The following is a 17,212-nucleotide window of genomic DNA, read 5'->3' on the forward strand; positions in this document are numbered from 1 at the left end:
CTGGGGCGCGGGCGGCATCTGGGAGTTCCCCGGGGCCTGCAGGGCGGACGCCTCCTGCTGAGGTCTTCCCTGGTCCCCTGCCTGAAGGCGGACAAGCAGGGACCCAGACAGGAGAGCTCCCACAGACGTGGGCTCTGAGGTCATGGGCGGCCCCGCCCCACCCCCCGGCCAGCCCAGCCACCAGACCTGCTGCCTCGTCACTGCCTGGAAAGGGACCTTGGAGAGAAACCGACACACCAATGGCTCTGGCTGTCACCGCGATGCCGGCGTGTCCCAGGGCTCCAGTCCCCAGCGTCCCGGCACCCCCGCGCTGACGGGCGCTTACGCTTCCTTCCCCCAGAGTCCCAACGAGGACATCAACTCGGTGACCAGAGTTCTCATTGCTCTGGAGATGTACTCCTGCAACGGGCTGGGCCTCATGGACTTCTCCGTGCCCCCCTTGGCCCAGGTAGGCGCCACGAGTGCCCAGAGCCCCCAGCCTGAGGCCACTCGTTCGGGTCAGCTGCTCAGACTCAGAGCCGGGGTCAGAGGGCCTTGCCTGAGGCGGCAGACTGGGTGCCCTGTCGCGGGACCCCGTCCTCACCACGGCGCTCACCTGCCCCTCGCACGGTGCCCGAGCCATTCCACGTGGGAGCCACCCGTGCGCTTCCTCTGCAGTCGGCTCGGGGCAGGGACCCCGGGGGTGGCACGTCAGCCGCGCTAAGAGACGCCCCTTCTCCCCTGCCCGGAAGGTGGTGGAAATGGCTTCCGAGTGCAACTGGTCGGACCCCCTGGTGGAGCTGCAGACCCTGACACGACTGACCCACTTTGCCCACATGGCCCACGACCACGAGGTCGCCATGGCCTGCTCGCAGAAGGCCATCCAGATGGGCATTAGGCTCCTGAGGATGTTTAGCCGGTAAGTAGCTGTGGACCGATCCCCCCGAGGCCTGAGCACCAGCCCTGGGTCATCCCAGCACGTGTCCCGGCAGCCTTGTCCGTGTGTCCGTGCGCCTCTGCCTGCCAGCTCCTCGTCAGCCAGCACGAGGCCGTCAGCCATGGCTCCAGAGAGCCGGATTCAGAGGGGTTCTGAGGCCACACGAGGCTCACTGGCCGTGAGCATGACGGTCACGGGCACAGAGGCAGAAAGGGGTGGGGCGCCTGGGTGGCGCAGTCGGTTAAGCGTCCGACTTCAGCCAGGTCACGATCTCGCGGTCCGTGAGTTCGAGCCCCGCGTCAGGCTCTGGGTTGATGGCTCCGAGCCTGGAGCCTGTTTCCGATTCTGTGTCTCCCTCTCTCTCTGCCCCTCCCCCGTTCATGCTCTGTCTCTCTCTGTCCCAAAAATAAATAAAAAACGTTGAAAAAAAAAAAGAAAGGGGCTCCCGGGTCAACCACCTGCCATCCCCGACAGACAGAGCTTTGATGAACGTAGTTCTGAGTGGGCAACGTAGACGTGCCACATAAATTCAGAAGTCACCGAGGAGGTGTCCCAGTGACAAGAAAACCCTCCGGCCCTTGTCGCCCTGCCCGCTGCGGGCCGCTCGCTCTCCGGAGGCCGTGGCTGCCGGATGTCGCGGCACGAGCTCCAGGACCCCGTCCCCGTGCGGCGCTGGACGCCCGCTTTCCCTCGCAGCTTCCGGCGGCTCTCGCGTTCCGACCTCCGATCGGGAATTGTGTTTCTGCGTCTTTCCCCTCATTGTGAGTGTCAGCTGTTTTAATTTGTTTCTACTGTGAGTTTTTTCTGTGGTAACGACCGTTTTCCTTGAGGGTCTCGTGGGTTGTTTCCTGGAAGCCACGAAATCACCGACTCGAGGGTATGAAGAAGACGCTCGTAGTGACTCAGCAGCCAGGGTGGGCGGGCCAGACCCAGGCGTGCCGAATTGCCACGTGAGGCCAACCTCGGGCCGCGTCCGCGTCTCGGGCTGCCCGCTGTGGCAGCGTGATTGGCAGCGTGGGGGGGGGGGGGTCTGTCCCCGGCTGAGAGCCCCAGGGACACGGATGCGTCCGCCATATCTCAGCGGCAGTTCCGGGGCCTGCGTGGGACACACGCAGCGTGTATTTGGGGGCCGACAAATGAATGCCACCTGAGATGTCTTAACACCGCCGGCCTCCAAGTGGCCAGGGTCTCAGATGCGCGTGGGGTCATGATGGGGGCGGCGCGTGTAGGATGGCTCCCTCCGAGGACCCTGCGGCACCACCTCAACCAGCTCTCTGGTGGGTGCCACCGTCCCCGTATTGCAGGTGAGGAAACTGAGGCAGGCGCAGGCTACGTCTGTGGCCGGAGGCCACCTCCCCGGCAGACGGCAGAGCTGGGCCCGGGCCCAGGCATCCGGTTCTACAAGCCCACGCTCCCAGAGACCCCCGGATGCAGCCTCTCGGATACGGCCACGCGCCCATTCTGTGGGCTGGAGCACTCCAGAAACTGCCGGAAGAGTCAGCCGCGATCCCTGTGGGTTCACGTCCCTGAGATGGGCACAGCACCCGGCGACGGGAGCCCCCAGGACGCAGGGCAGCAGGAGAGGCCCCCTCCCACGGGAGGGCTTGGGCCCAAGTAACAAGGTCCATTGCTGAGAGGTAACGGGGAGCCTCGTCTCTGGCTGGTCGCCGTAACTTCCTCAAGAATCGGACGCTGTTGTGGCAGCCTGTGTTCTGAGGGCGTGCGTGGGTCCCAGCTGCCCCACGAACAGAAGACCGCGTCACACACCGCAGCAGCCGACTTTCCACCGCACGCCTTCTCTCCGGGTGGGGTGGTGCGTGCCCGCCAGGACCTGCCCTCCTCAGACGGGACGCTCAGGCACAGAGGCCCGGTGTGGGGCAGCGGCGGGTCGAGGGGAGACCCAGTGGCTCTCGTGCCAGCCGGGGGGCTCCAACCACACGGGGGCACAGGAAGCTCCCTCCGAGGGCCGCAGGGCAGGGAGGGGATGGACGCGTGGCTGAAGAGTCCGGCTGAGGACTCCAGTCACCGGCCCGAAGTAGCAGGTGGTAGTGCCAGTGAGAAGGTGGCCCTGCGAGGAAGGTTGGGGTGGGTTCCCAGGACCGTGGGCCACACCACCCGTCGAGACAAGGCTGCCCTCGGGCGACCCCGGAGCTCAGGGCAGCGCCTCCAAGGCCCAGGGGTCCGTAGACGCAGAGGCAGAGATTTCCGGAAGAACGCCGAAGCCGTGGATGTCTGTTGGGATGAGGTGGGGCGGGACGAGGCTTCCCCACAGGAGGGGAGGAGAGGCGGCCGGCGGAGGGTGAGGGCCGTCGGAAGCTCGTGGCGCCGGCAAGTCGAGGAACGGGCAGTTGACTAAACCCTCTGAGGCGCTGGATGCTTGGGGCAGGTGTCCGTCAGCCTTGCCCGAGGTACCCGTGCCCACCGACCTGAGGCGGGAGCCGTGGGGGCGTCAGAAGGGCTCCGTCTGAAAACAGAGTAGCTGGAGCACAGCCGTGACGGAGCCTGTCCGTTCTCACCGCCAGCACTGAGGGTCATCACGAGGGGCCCTTCCTCCGGCACAGTGTGGACTGACCTCTCTCAGAGGCTACGGGTTATTTTCTCTCAACAGTCTGTCCTGAGAGGTACTTGGCTTCCACAAGGGAAGTCTCCCACGCTTTCTGACTTCCCACCCCAGCTGGGGGAGACCGAGGGGTGGTCCCTGGTCATGCAGCTCGGTGGCTACCGGGCGCCCACCCGCTGCTGGCCTCCACCCACACAGGAGCCCGGTGCACTGAGGCGGGACGTGTGGCCGCCGTGCACAGACCACCTGGCCGCCTGCCGGGACGCCTGACCCCGGGCAGGGCACCAGGGCTCCCCTGCTTGCTACCGGCTCCCCACCAGCATCTCAGCCACACTCTCAAATAGGGGGAATCCCTCGGGATACGCAGATTATGCGACAACCAGAGGAGAACGTTAAGAAAAACCCCTCAAACTTACTTGAGAAGTTGCGGCATTTAAAAAGCGTGTAGTGTTGTGGAAGAAGGAATAATCAAGGACTGGAGATCCCTTGGAAGGAAATTGAGTGAAGATTGCAGCGCGAGGAGGGGCTCCTGGGCGGCTCAGTGGGTTGAGCGTCCGACTTCAGCTCAGGTAACGATCTCACAGTTCACAAGTTCGAGCCCCGCGTCGGGCTCTGTGCTGACAGCTCGGAGCCTGGAGCCTGCTTCAGATTCTGTGTGTGTCTCTCTCTCTTTGCGCCTCCCCTCTTGTGCTCTGTCTCTCTGTCTCTCAAAAATAAAACATTAAAAAAAAAAAAGGTATCAGTGTGAGGAAATCTCTCAGGAAGTAGATGAAAAAGGACACACACAGAAAATGTGACGGAAAAGCCAGGAGCCACACCGGAGCCACACAGGAGGTCCAAGGACTAACCTTCAGAACCCCGGAAAGAACAGAGAGTGTGCTTCAGAAAGTTTGAATGCGGATTGTGATGCAGGAGAGGCTCCAGGGCAGACAACGCCGCCGCCTGACGGACGCTCTCACCAGCGGGCAGCAGGGGAATGGAGTCACCCTCACGTGCAGACGCACCACAGGGACACGTCTGGTCATCGCAGACGAAGAGAGTGTCCGAACCGCCTTTAAAAGAAATCCGTCTGCACCTCAGCAACTTCTTACGAGACACGTCTCCAGAGGCGAGGGAAACAAAAGGAAAAACGAACTACTGGGACCTCGTCAAAATAAAAAGCTTCCGCAGAGCGAAGGAAACAAGCAGCAAAAGTAAAAGGCAACCGACGGAATGGGAGAAGATATGTGCAAACGACATATCGGATAAAGGGTTAGTATCCAAAATCTATAAAAAACTTACCAAACTCAACACCCAAAAAACAAATAATCCGGTGAAGAAATGGGCAAAAGACATGAATAGACACTTCTCCAAAGAAGACATCCCGATGGCCAACCGACACATGAAAACACGCTCCACATCACTCCTCATCAGGGAAATGCAAGTCAAAACCACAATGAGATACCACCTCATACCTGTCGGAATGGCTAAAATGAACAAGTCAGGAGACTCCGGATGCTGGCGAGGATGTGGAGAAACGGGAGCCCTCTTGCACTGCTGGTGGGAATGCAAACTGGTGAGGCCGCTCTGGAGAACAGTGTGGAGGTTCCTCAAGAAACTAAAAACAGAACTATCCTACGACCCAGCAACTGCACTACTAGGTATTTATCCAAAGGATGCAAACATGTGGATTCAAAGGGGCACACGTTTATAGCAGCGCCATCGACAACAGTCAAATTATGGAAATTATGTCCATCGACTGATGAGTGGATAAAGAAGATGTGGTGTGTATATATATATATATATATATATATATATACACACACACACTATGGAATATTAATTACTTGGCGATCAAAAAGAATGAAATCTTGCCATTTGCAATAATGTGGATGGAACCAGAGTGTATTATGCTAAGCAAGATAAGTCAATCAGAGAAAGACAAATATCACATGATTTCACTCATATGTGCAATTTGAGAAACACAGCAGATGAACATAGGAGAAGGGAAGGAAAAATAAAATAAAAACCAGAGAGGGAGGCAAACCATAAGAGGCTCTGGAATATGGAGAACAAACTGGGGTTCCTGGGGGGGAGGTGGTTGGGGGATGGGCTAAATGGTGATGGGCCTCAAGGAGGACACTTGTTGGGACTAGCACTGGGTGGCGTATGGAAGTGAGGAACCACTAAATTCTACTCCTGAAATCGTTGTTACACTCTATGTTCACCCACTTGGATTGAAATAAAATTAAAAGTTAAAAAAAAAAGAAATCCATCTGCAGAGTCACAGGAAACATCAACGCAACAGCCTTTTCCAGACACCGGGAGGCAGAAGAAAAATGGCGCTTTCTAGGTGGAAATAATTCGCAGCCTAGACTTTAACCCACTCAGACTTTGAGTCAAGTACGTGGGGAAGGAAAGCCATTTTTAGGCAGACAGGGACCCGGAATATATGTTTCCCACACGCCTGTTTGTGGGAAAGTCACTTGAAGGATATGCTCCAGAAAAACAAAGGAATAAACCAAATGAGAGAGAGATGTGGGATGCTTGGAATAATAAATACGTTCCAGAAAAGTTGTCACACTGTGCTGCTTGCTGGGAGGGCTCCCTGTCTGAACTGGAGCAGGACGGAGGGGGCTCTGGAGCGAGGGCAGGGAAGACAGAGGACCCGGGGTTAGGTTAGGAAGAGTAGAAAAGGCACGGTGCTAAATGAAAATCGTACAGTGGAGAAAAAGCCAGTGGGAAACTCTAGGAGACACAAAACATTTGCATTATCGTGGTGTTCACTGATACTTTAGTTTTGGGATTAACAGTTGTGGCTACTTCACAAAAGTGTTACCAGTTTTGGCAATTCAAAAGCCAAACGCTTTTGCCCAGAAGAGAGGAGAATGGCTGTGACAGCAGCCTCGCCTGAGAAGGTGAGCGGTCAGGTGTCACTTGCTGAGGGTCCACGAGATCTGAGCTGGTATAATGTTTTAAAGAATAAAGATAATAAATAGGGGGATTAAATTAATCCTGTAATCATCTATATTAATAAGTTGAGAAGAGGGCAAAAGGAGGGTCTGAGTAGTTTAAATTTTTAATTTTAAAGAGAGAGCATGCACAAGAGGGAGAGGGGCAGAGGGAGAGAGAATCTGAAATCTTGTTTTAAAATATCTATTTATTTATTTTGAGAGAGAGAGATAGAGAGACAGCACGAGCAGCAGAGAGAGAGGGAGAGAGAGAATCCCAAGCAGGCTCTGTGCTGTCAGGGCAGAACCTGACAAGGGGCTCGATCTCACGACCGCGAGATCACAGCCTGAGCTGAAATCAGGAGTGATGCTCAACCGACTGAGCCACCCAGCAGCCCCAGGTCTGAGTAATTTAAACTTCATCTATCGTCGTAAGAATTCCACAGGTGATGTGTGCAGCTGATAACGTTGGGAAGTCAAGTTAGATGCCCAGTTTTAGAGGCAAGCATATGCCTACTAGAGGAGAGGGCTAAGCGTTTAGAAGTCATTCCCTGCAGGGAACAGCGCTGCGAGCTGAGTAGAAGTAGAGATGCCTCCCCGTGTGCAGGTACCGTTTTGATAAAAATTCACAAGTTATTTTGAAAAGAGAAACTGCAAAGACATTCTTCTAGAAAGAGTCAGCACCTGAACGCTGCTGCATAGTCGTTCTGTTGGGTTAAAAGTCGCTTCACTGCTGGTGGCGAATACAATAAAGAAGATAAAAATAGAAATTTATGCAAATGGTAATAGGGAAAGTGGAGGTACCATAAAAATGTAATTTCCGCCTCGACTTTTGAAAGCTCATTTATATAGCATCACTGCCCTCTAGCGGCAGCCGGAGTCACTGCACTCAGCGGGATTGCCCCTCGTACCCGGGTCTGACTGTGGTTCTGACCGTTCATCCAGCCTCCTGGCTTGCTAGCTGTGTCCAGGCATGCTCCTGGGTGCTTGGCAGCTGGAGAGACACGGCCCCTGGTTCTGGAAGAGATGCCCACTTGATAGTGACCTTGCTGGCCACTCAGAACGTTGGACCTTGTGCCTGGTCAGGCAGGATACATGGTCACAGTCACATTCAGCCACATGGCACTCGCTGCAGATGATTCACTGTTTAAAGAAAATGACACGTATTTCAAATGTTTATGCTAATCTTTCCACTTTGCAATTTATAGGTAGAAACTCTAGTGTGGAATTGGTCACAAAGTAATTTTATAATAGCAATGCACAGTAATAGTAAATTTTTAGTTCTTGCTGAAAAATAGTACAGTTTCTAATCAGTATTTTCATCTCTGAGTGTTTAATTACCAGAATAATTTTCACATTCACACTATCAGCATAAAGGAACGTCCATTAATAAGAAATTTCATGCAGATCCTTAAAACAGACACAAAATAGATTCGTCTAATTCCAGATAGTCTAAGATTATTTGGGACATCTCTACTTTGTTCAGCATTTTCATTTAACATAACCATCAATGTTGGGTCTTTATAGAAATTTATATAATATATACAATATATTTATGTAATTTATTAATAATTTATATATGTGTATATAATATTTATATCTTACATATAAATATGTAAGCTATTTAATATTATATTTATTGCATATTATATTATATTTATCTATAAAATAAAATAAGTATATACTATATAATAAAATAAGTCATTTATAGAACATGTTTATTTATATGTAAAAGTCCCTTTTCCTACCATTTCTGGCCATTACACAGTAACAGTTACTATACTCTTGTGCTGTGAGAAAAAACGGTAAAGCTTGGCAAAATACATGAACCAATCACTGCCAAGCATTGGACAAAAGATGATCCAAAGAAGAGATTTCCGTAAAAGGGAACATCAAACGTGGCTGCACGTTCGCCCTTGCTTTCTGTGGGGTGGGGTTGGAGGGGTGTTCAAACGTCAGCATTGGGAAGCACAGCCCGGACAGAAGACATACTGGGACGAAACAAGGACCCGTGCCTGGGGCTACTGAGACAGCCGGCATTTGTCAGATATGATGTGAGAAAAGAGATTACTGGACAGAGCACGTATGTTCCCAGGCACTGAGGTGTGATTTCTAAGCTGCAGAGAGATGCTGGAAGCCATCCGTGTTGAGGTGTTTGAATTGGCCAACCAGAGTCAACTTGCCAGGCGTTCAAAAAGACCATATACCTTAGGAATAGGGCTGTAAGGGCCACTCTAGACTTACCCTACAAAAGCCTCATTCAAATCTTCATAGGATAAACTGAGGCACCAGTAAATTAACTGCCCGTCAGAATGAACCCCAACATCCCATTAAAGGAAGGCAGCAGCATCCACACTCAACAATACAGCCCTTGCAGTGTCCAGCAGAAAATAAAAAAACTACCAGACATATGGAAAAACAAGAAAGTGTTCTCCCATACCGGGAGAAAATACAGTCAATAGGATAGAAACAGTTAACAGACGCAGATATGACACAAAGTTTGAAATTAGAAGACAACAAATTTAAAACTTAAAACAGCTGTCATAAATACAAGAAAGCATTTTTCCTGGAAAAATTAGTGTACAGGTGGGGAATTTCAACAAAGAAATGGAAACTGTAATACCTAAGTGGAAATTCCAGAACTAAAAAACACAACATCTGGAAATGTTTCGCTGGGAGAGCCTAACATCTGAATGCTGAAGAAGTGGTAAGTAACTGAATGCAGCTCAACGGAGTATTGAAACCAAAGCACAGGGAGAAAAGACAGAAAAGCAAAATGAACAGAACTCCAACGACACGTGGGGCAGAATCAAGTGGCCTAACCCAAGGGAAATAGGAGTCTCAGGACAGAGGCAGGAGAGGGAGGCAGAGATATGTATATTTGAAGATAGAAGAGTTTACTTTTTTTCCAAATTGAGTTAAAAACATCAAGCCAGAGATCCAAGATTTTCAATGACTCCAAGCAGGATAAACACAAAGAAAACCACAGCTGTTTTCACCGTAGTCCCATTGCTGCCGGCCAAAGGCAAGAAATCATTGGAGAGAAGTCGGAAGGCAAACGGGTGCGTTGTGTGTAGGAAAGCAAGGGTGGGACTGCAGACTTCTCAGCAGAAACAACGTGGACTGCCTAACATTTTAAGGGTTAAAAAAGAAAAGAAACCTGTCAATCTAGAATTCCTGTAAGAATAGCCTGCAAAAAATGAAGGCAAAATCAAGGCATACGATAAACTAAAGGTAAGGTAGGTAATCCATTCCTCGAAGAGATGCCAGAGGAAATTCTTCAGGCTCAAGGAAGATGACAGCAGGCGGAAACGTGGTTGACGAAGCCAGGAGAACGCCGAGGTGGTGAATGCGTGGGTGAGCACAAATGACTTTCCCCCTCAGTTCTTAAATTCTTTAAAAGATTTTGCCTTTTTAAAACGGAAGTGCATCGCGTGGTGGGATTCTTAGTAAATATGCAAGTAAAACGCGTGACCGTGAGAACACAAGTGACAGGAATGAGGCACGTCACAGAATACTGCTCAGAGGTTTTCCCACCGCCTGTGAAATGATATATTAACCCAAGCTACACTGTTAGTTAAGGATGTACGTTATAATCTCTTGAGCAAGTACTGAAACAATAGTAAACAGAAGTAGAACTAAAAATCCAACAGGGGAGACAAAATGGAATACTGAAAAGTCATTCCGTTAGCCCAAATCAGGGAGGAAAGCAACAACATACGGGACAAACGAAAGCAAATGGAAGATTCCGCCCCAACCACACCGTGTATGTACCAAGCGGAAGTGAGCCGTCACTCCAGTTAAAGAGCAGGGTTTATCCCACGGAATACAGGAAGCGTCTGAGACCCAGCCAGAGGCCATTTGAAGACACGCTCTTCAAAAATAAAGGCTCAGGTGGCCCGTGGAGGGAGCCTGCCCAGGAACTGTGTGTATTTCTCTGGGAATAAATCCAGGGTCCCCCGAGCTGGGTGTTGGGGATCTGGTCCCCTCCAGCACGGGATCCCCCTCCCGGGGGCGATGTCTCCGCGTGTGTGGTGTTACCTATGCACAAGCCATGGCGAGGCCGGGGTAGTAAACGTTTAGGGAGAGGGTCCGGCATCCTCGACACAGCTTTGAGTCGAAACCGTACCGGACTGAGCTCCCGGCACAGAGCGGAGGCCCTCTGAGACCAGCACACGGGGGCGCAGGGAGAGGAGCCCCGTCGCTCCCGGCGGGGCTCGGCCCTGCTAGGAGGGGCTCGCTGTGCCCACCTTTTGCTGCCGCGCAGAAAAACACTTCACAGATTCGTCATTTAACACGCCGGTTCGTGGTTCTGTGGGTTGAGTGCGCTCGGCCAGTTAGCTGCGGTTTGGGGGCTCGCACGAGGCTACTCTGGATGCCCCCAGGGCTTGTTCACCTCTCTGCACGGCACCTGTCTCCCCCGAAGAGCCCTCCTGCCCTCGTACTTCTCTGTCCCCAGGGTGGAGACTCAACTGGTGGCCGAGATGCTGAGCACCACAGCCTGCATCCAGGGCAGGAGCATCATGGAGAACCTGAAGGGCAGAAAGCAGCTGCGCCTGGCGGCCGCGAGGTCCTTCATGGAGAGCGCCAGGTGTGCCATGCCGGGCTAAGTGGCCAGTGTGACCGCGTGGGCTGTGGGCTCGGCGCGCGTGCTGCCTGTGGGAGGTAGACGGACCGCAGTGCCGTGGGGTGACGGGTACGGGGCTCAGTGGGGACTGCTACTAGGGCTGGCCCTCCTTTGTGACCCCGTGGCCGGGGCCATCTCGCCCCTTGCGGTCACATCCACTCCACCCCATGTTCGGGAGGCCCTTGGGCACGAGTGGGTCGCCACAGGCCCCATGGCCATCGGGGGGAGGGAGCACCCGCGTCCGGGGTGCTCCGTGGCGCCCAGCCGTGCCCGCTGCCCGGTGAATCGAGAAGCTTCCCATGTCGCTCCTGCATCATCGGTGTCTACGCCGCTCCAGCCCAGGGATTGATTCCCTTTCAGGTTCGGGGGCATGGCGGGGAGCAGCGCCCTGGTGATGCTGGCTGTGAGGCAGTACTGGAACACCTGGCTCCCGCTCCTGTCCTCCGCGGCCAACAGGAGGAGAGCCGGGACTGTCGTACAGAGGCTCATCGGCATCATCAATAAGACAGAAGCGAAGAAGCAGGTGTGCCATGTGGGGCCACGGCGGGGCAGGCGTCCTCCGGAAAGGGAGGGCGAGATCCCCAGGGAAGACAGACCCCGGGGAGCCGTGGAAACCGGGGACACGGGCCAGCAGAGGAGGGGGCCCAGAGGACGGTGACGTCCCTGAAGCCCGGCAGGGCAGACACGCAGACCTCTCTTTCCTCCTTCCTCCCCTCCAAGGGGACACTGACCGTTCCCCAGAAAGCCCCAGCAGGGGAGGGGAAAGGACAGAACAGTAGATTCAGATGGCCGAGGAAAACCACAGAAACCTCTGGGCCAGAGCCGAAGTCTCAGCCTGACTCCACCCCACGGGCGCCCGGTCGCCAGGGCGTGTGTGGTCTTGGTAAGTCACCGCCTGCGGCTGGCCCCCTCTGTTCACCTGGGCGCAGACCCGGCTTCAGAGGGCATGCAGAGGTCAGTGAGGGCTGTCCCGCCTGCTGACCACGTGTGTCCTGTGCCCCAGGACTCGGCTTCCCGTGGGGACTCCAGCACCTTTCCCGTCCGCCCAAGAAGGCCAGGCTCAGACCTAAACCTGCAGTTTTCAGCAGGGCCTTTTTCTAAGGGAAGGTCTGCAGGTCAAAGGCTTTGACAGACAGAGGTCTGTGGTCAGACGGTCTAGGGTAGAGCCCGTGGGCGGAGCTTCGTGGGCCCTCAGTCCGGGGCCCAGCAGAGCCCTCGGAGGCCGGCGGCCAGACGAGCTGTGGGAGGTTTGGGGGGACAGGACGAGATGGGGGAGGTTTGGGGGGACAGGACGAGCTGGGGGAGGTTTGGGGGGACAGGACGAGATGGGGGAGGTTTGGGGGGACAGGACGAGATGGGGGAGGTTTGGGGGGACAGGACGAGATGGGGGAGGTTTGGGGGGACAGGACGAGCTGGGGGAGGTTTGGGGGGACAGGACGAGCTGGGGGAGGTTTGGGGGGACAGGACGAGATGGGGGAGCCGCCCTCTGTGCTGATCCAGAGCCAGGCCTGTGGCAGGAGGGCCCACAGCTGTGCGTAAAATCCCCAAGACTGTCTCTGGTCGGGGAGACTGCTGTTCAAGAGACAGCAAGAAGAAAATTGAAAATCAGAGCCTCATAGAAGAAATTGGCTGATGCTTCCTATTTTCTTACAAAGATATTTATGACCTCTGATGGCCTAAGCCAGGGGTGGGCAACCCCCGCCCAGGGGCCAAATCTAGCCTGTCTCCTATATTTGTAAATAAAGTTTTATTGGGACGCAGCCATGCCTGATCATTTACATATTGTCTGTGGCTTGGCTACAACAGCAGAAGGGAGTGATTGTGACAGCGACCATGTGACCCACAAAGCCAGAATTACTTGCTCTCTGGCACTTTACAGAAAAAATTTGCCCAGCCCGGGTCTAGACACTTATAAAACTCACCTAAAGTTCAGTTCTTTCCGGTGGGCTTTTTAAAAAGTTGTGATCAAATATACTTAATATAATTACCATTTTAACCATTCAGAAGTATATAATTCAGTGACCTTAATTATATTTAGTGTTTTATGGCCATCACCAGGGTCTGTGCCAGGAACTTTTTCATCATCCCCAACAAGAACTGTCCCCATGGAACAACAGCCCCACTCTCATCTGTATGAATGGGAAGACTCTAGGTTCCTCACTGAACAGGAATCACACAGCGTTGGTCCTTCTGTGTCCGGTTTATTTCACTCAGCATGGTGTCATCAAGGTTCATGTAGCAGGTGTCAGCATTTCCTTCTTTTTTGTGACTGAACAATGCTCCGTTGTGTGGATGGACACCATTTTGTTTATCCACTGTCTGTTGCTGAACGTGATGGCTTCATCCTTTCCACTGTTGTGAATAATGCGGCTACGCACATGAGTGTGCAAATATATTTGTGTCCCTGCTGTCAGTTCTTTTGAGTCCACACCTAGGAGTAGAACTGCTGGGTTATATGGTACTTCTGTGTTTAACCTTTGAAGGAAATGCAAAGCTATTTTCCAAAGCAGCTGCTCCATTATACATACCCACCAGCAGCGTTCCAATTTCTGCACATCCTGTCAACACTCGTTTCCGATTTAAAAAAAAAATTATACCCATCCCAGTAGGTGTGAAGAGATCCCTCATTGTGATTTTGATTTGTATTTCCCTGATGACAAATGATTTTGAGCATCTTTTCATGTGCTTATTAGTTATCTGCATATTTTCTTTGGAGAAATGTCTGTTCAAGTCCTTTGCCCATTTTTGGATTTTTGTTGTTGTTGTTGTTGTTGTTGTTGTTGAATTGCAAGAGTTCTGTATATATTCTGGATATTAATTCTTTATCAAACATCAGATTTGCAGATTTTTTTCTCCCATTCATTTGATTGCCTTTTCACTCCCTTGATGGTATCCTTTGACACACAAAAGTTCTTAATCTTGACAAAGTTCAACTATATTTTTCTTTTTGCCTATGTTTTTGGTGTCACATCCATGGAGTCATTGCCAAATCCAACGTCATGAAGAATTTTTCCAATGTTTTCTTTACGAGTTTTATAGATTTAGCTCCTATGTTTCAGGTTTCCCCCACCCTCACTTTGAGTTAACTTTAGTATGTGGTGTAAGATAGGGGGACAGTTTTATTTCTTTGCCTGTGAAAATCAAGTTTTCCCAGCACCAGTTTTTTTTTTTTTTAATGTTTATTTAGTTTAGAGAGAGACAGAGTATGAGCAGGGGAGGGGCAGAGAGAGAGGAAGACACAGAATCCGAAGCAGGCTCTGGGCTCCGAGCTGTCATCACAGAGCCCGACACAGGGCTTGAACTCACGAACGGTGAGATCATGACCTGAGTCGAAGTCGGACGCTTCACCGATTGAGCCACCCAGGAGCCCCACCCAGCACCAGTTGCTGAAGAGTGTTCTTTGCCCGTTGTATGATCTTAGTGTCTTTGTCAAAAGTCACTCACCATGTATCTGAGAATTTATTTCTGGGCTCTCTGTTTTATTCCATTGGTCTATATGTCTGTCCTTGTGCCAGGATCACACTGATTCGATTCCTGTAGCTTTGTGGTAAATTTTGCAGTCAAGAATTGTGAGCCTTCCCACTTTATTAATCTTCTTTGAGGTTGTTTTGGCTACTTGGAGCCGCTTGCAATTCCACATGAATTTGGGGTTTGGCTTTTCCATTTCTTTGGAGAAGGGTGTTGGGATTTTGAGGGATTGTATTAAATCTATCGATCACTTTGGGTGCTGTGGACAGTTTAACATTTTTCCATCCATGAACAAGTGATGTCTTCCCATTCATACAGACCTTGTTCACTTTCTTTCAGCACAATGTTTTCATAGTTTTCAACATATATGTCTTTCACCTCTTTGCAAGCATTTAATTCTCTTAGGTGACAGTATAAATGAAATTGCTTTTTGTCTCAGCTCAGGCGGCCATAACAAAATGCTGGGTGCCTGGAGGGCTTAAACAGTGGAAATTTGTTTCTTACTCTTCTGGAGTCTGGAAGGAAGTCTAAGATCAGAGAGCCAGTAAGGCCTTGTCCCGTCTTGTATACATCTGCCTTCTTGCTCTCTCCTCGTTTGGGGGTGTGTGGAGATCAGCAAGGTCTCTGGTGTCTCATCTTATAAGGACACTAACACCATCATGAGGACCCTACGTCATGACCTCATCTAATCCTAATTACCTCCCAAGAACCTCATCTCCAAATATCAGCGCCCTGGGGGTTAGGGCTTCTGCATGGGAATTTGGTAGTGGAGGGACACAGCTAAGTCCACAGCACTTCCTGGTTTTGTTTTCAGACTGATCACTGCGGGTACATAGAAAAACAACTGATTGTTGTATTGTTGTGTCCTGCAACTTTGCTACATTCATTTATTTGCTCTAGTGGTTTTCTTGGGGATTCTTTGGGATTTTCTATACCTAGGATCGTATCATCTGTGAATAGGGACAGTTTTACCTCTTCCTTTCCAGTTTGGCTGGCTTTTATCCTGTTTTCTGTCTATTACTCTGGCTAGAATGTCCAGTAAAATGCTGAAACTCCCTCATCTTTTTCCCGATTTTAGCAGGAAGCTTCAGTTTTTCACTGTTGAGCACAACGTCGGCTATGGGTTGTTCATAAATACCTTTTATATGTTGAGCAATTTTCCTGTTATTCCTAGTTTTCTAAGATTTTATGATGAACAGTTGTTGGATTTTGTCAGATACCTTTTCTCCATCGGTTGAGATTATCGTGTGGTTTTTCTCCTTCATTCTGTTAATGTGCTGGATTAATTACACTGATCGGTCTTACGTGGAACCACCCTTGTATTCCTGGGAATACACGTGGTCATGGTGAATCATATTTTCACTATGCTGTTGGATTTGATTTGTTAAATTTTGTTGAGCATTTTTGCATCTATAGTCATAGAGTATTGTCTTGGTCTGTAATTTTCTTGTGATGTCTCTGTCTGGACTTGCTATCAAAGTAACGTTGGTGTCAGAATCGCGTCAGAATTGGCACGGAAGCATTTCCTCCTCTTCGGTTTTTGGAAGTTGAGGAGGGTTACTGCCAATTGTTCACATGTTTGGTAGAATCCACCCGTGAGCCTTGCGTCCAGGACTTGTCTTTATTGGGAGATTTCTGGTTACTGATTCAGTCTCTACTTGTTTACGTTTGTTGACGTTTTCCATTTCTTATTGAGTTAGCTTGGGCAATTGTGTGTTTTAAAGTATTTTTCCATTTCTTCTAGATCTAATTTGTCAGTATGCGCTAGGCCAGAGCCTTCTCTTAGAATCCTTTTTATCTCTCCAAGGTCATAATAGTCCTACTTTCACATCTGATTTTTTTTTTTTATTTAAAAAAATGTTTTAACATTTATTCTTGAGAGAGACAGAGAGAGAACGCGTGCATGCGCGCATGAGTCGGGGAGGGGCAAAGAAGAGGGAGACGCAGAATCCGAAGTAGGCTCCAGGCTCCGAGCTGTCAGCACAGAGTCAGGCGTGGGGCTCAAACCCGTGAACCGTGAGATCATGACCTGAGCTGAAGTCGGACGCTTAACCGACTGAGCCACCCAGGCGCCCCTATAAGTCTTTTCTAATGTGCTTTTGGTCCCGTTGATTTCAAGCTCTAACACTGATTTGGATGTGTTGCGTCATTAGAAAGGGTGCAGGCCGCGTGAGGCAGTCTCTGTGCATGTTCTCGTGTGCACTGGGGGGCCTTTCCTTAGGGGTGAGATGTGACTTCAGTGTTTGTGGCTTAGTGGTTCAGGAACTTGGCTTCCGTTTCTGTATTCAGATACTGAGGCAAATAAAAATCAAAATGGTGAAAGAATAAATTGCACCTTTGCGATATCTGCACGGTTTCTTTGCTTTCACCTTAGGGAAAAGGAAAAACACTGCTTCTGCACCAGTGGCCTACAGCGGACTTCCAAAGCGGAGGGACTCCCGAAGGGCATTTTCTCCCAGGTTTGTAGGCGCGAGACGCGGCCGCAGCACAGAGAAAGGGAGGTGCCGCGCGCTGTTTATTCCTTGCACTAACGCACAGACGGCTTCATCACGACAGTAACGGCTCCTGTGTGACGGGCACAGAGTGCTGTTTGTGAACAACTTCCTGGAACCTGCACTTTGCGCGCAGGGAAACCGAAGCCCGGAAGGGCCCCTCGTCCAGCGCCTGGGTTCCGGGCAGGGCTCTGGGCGGGTGGTGGCCGTCTCTGTGGT

The 17,212-nt window shown here is 51.3% G+C and overlaps 1 protein-coding gene across 3 annotated transcripts in view; it reads left to right on the forward strand.

The window, feature by feature from the left end:
- The window catches only part of CFAP46 (cilia and flagella associated protein 46), a 95,386-nt gene that overhangs the window by 28,627 nt on the left and 49,547 nt on the right, over nucleotides 1-17,212 (forward strand). For all 3 annotated transcript variants that reach the window (XM_078435037.2, XM_078435035.2, XM_078435036.2), the window contains 5 exons: nucleotides 341-448; nucleotides 732-898; nucleotides 10,866-10,997; nucleotides 11,394-11,556; nucleotides 16,876-16,960. In XM_078435037.2, coding sequence (XP_078291163.2) covers nucleotides 341-448; nucleotides 732-898; nucleotides 10,866-10,997; nucleotides 11,394-11,556; nucleotides 16,876-16,960 — 655 coding nt within the window. The remainder of the gene's footprint in view (nucleotides 1-340; nucleotides 449-731; nucleotides 899-10,865; nucleotides 10,998-11,393; nucleotides 11,557-16,875; nucleotides 16,961-17,212) is intronic.

This window comes from Panthera onca, chromosome D2, assembly GCF_046562875.1.
Source record: "Panthera onca isolate mPanOnc1 chromosome D2, mPanOnc1 haplotype 2, whole genome shotgun sequence".
Lineage (NCBI taxonomy): Eukaryota > Metazoa > Chordata > Mammalia > Carnivora > Felidae > Panthera > Panthera onca.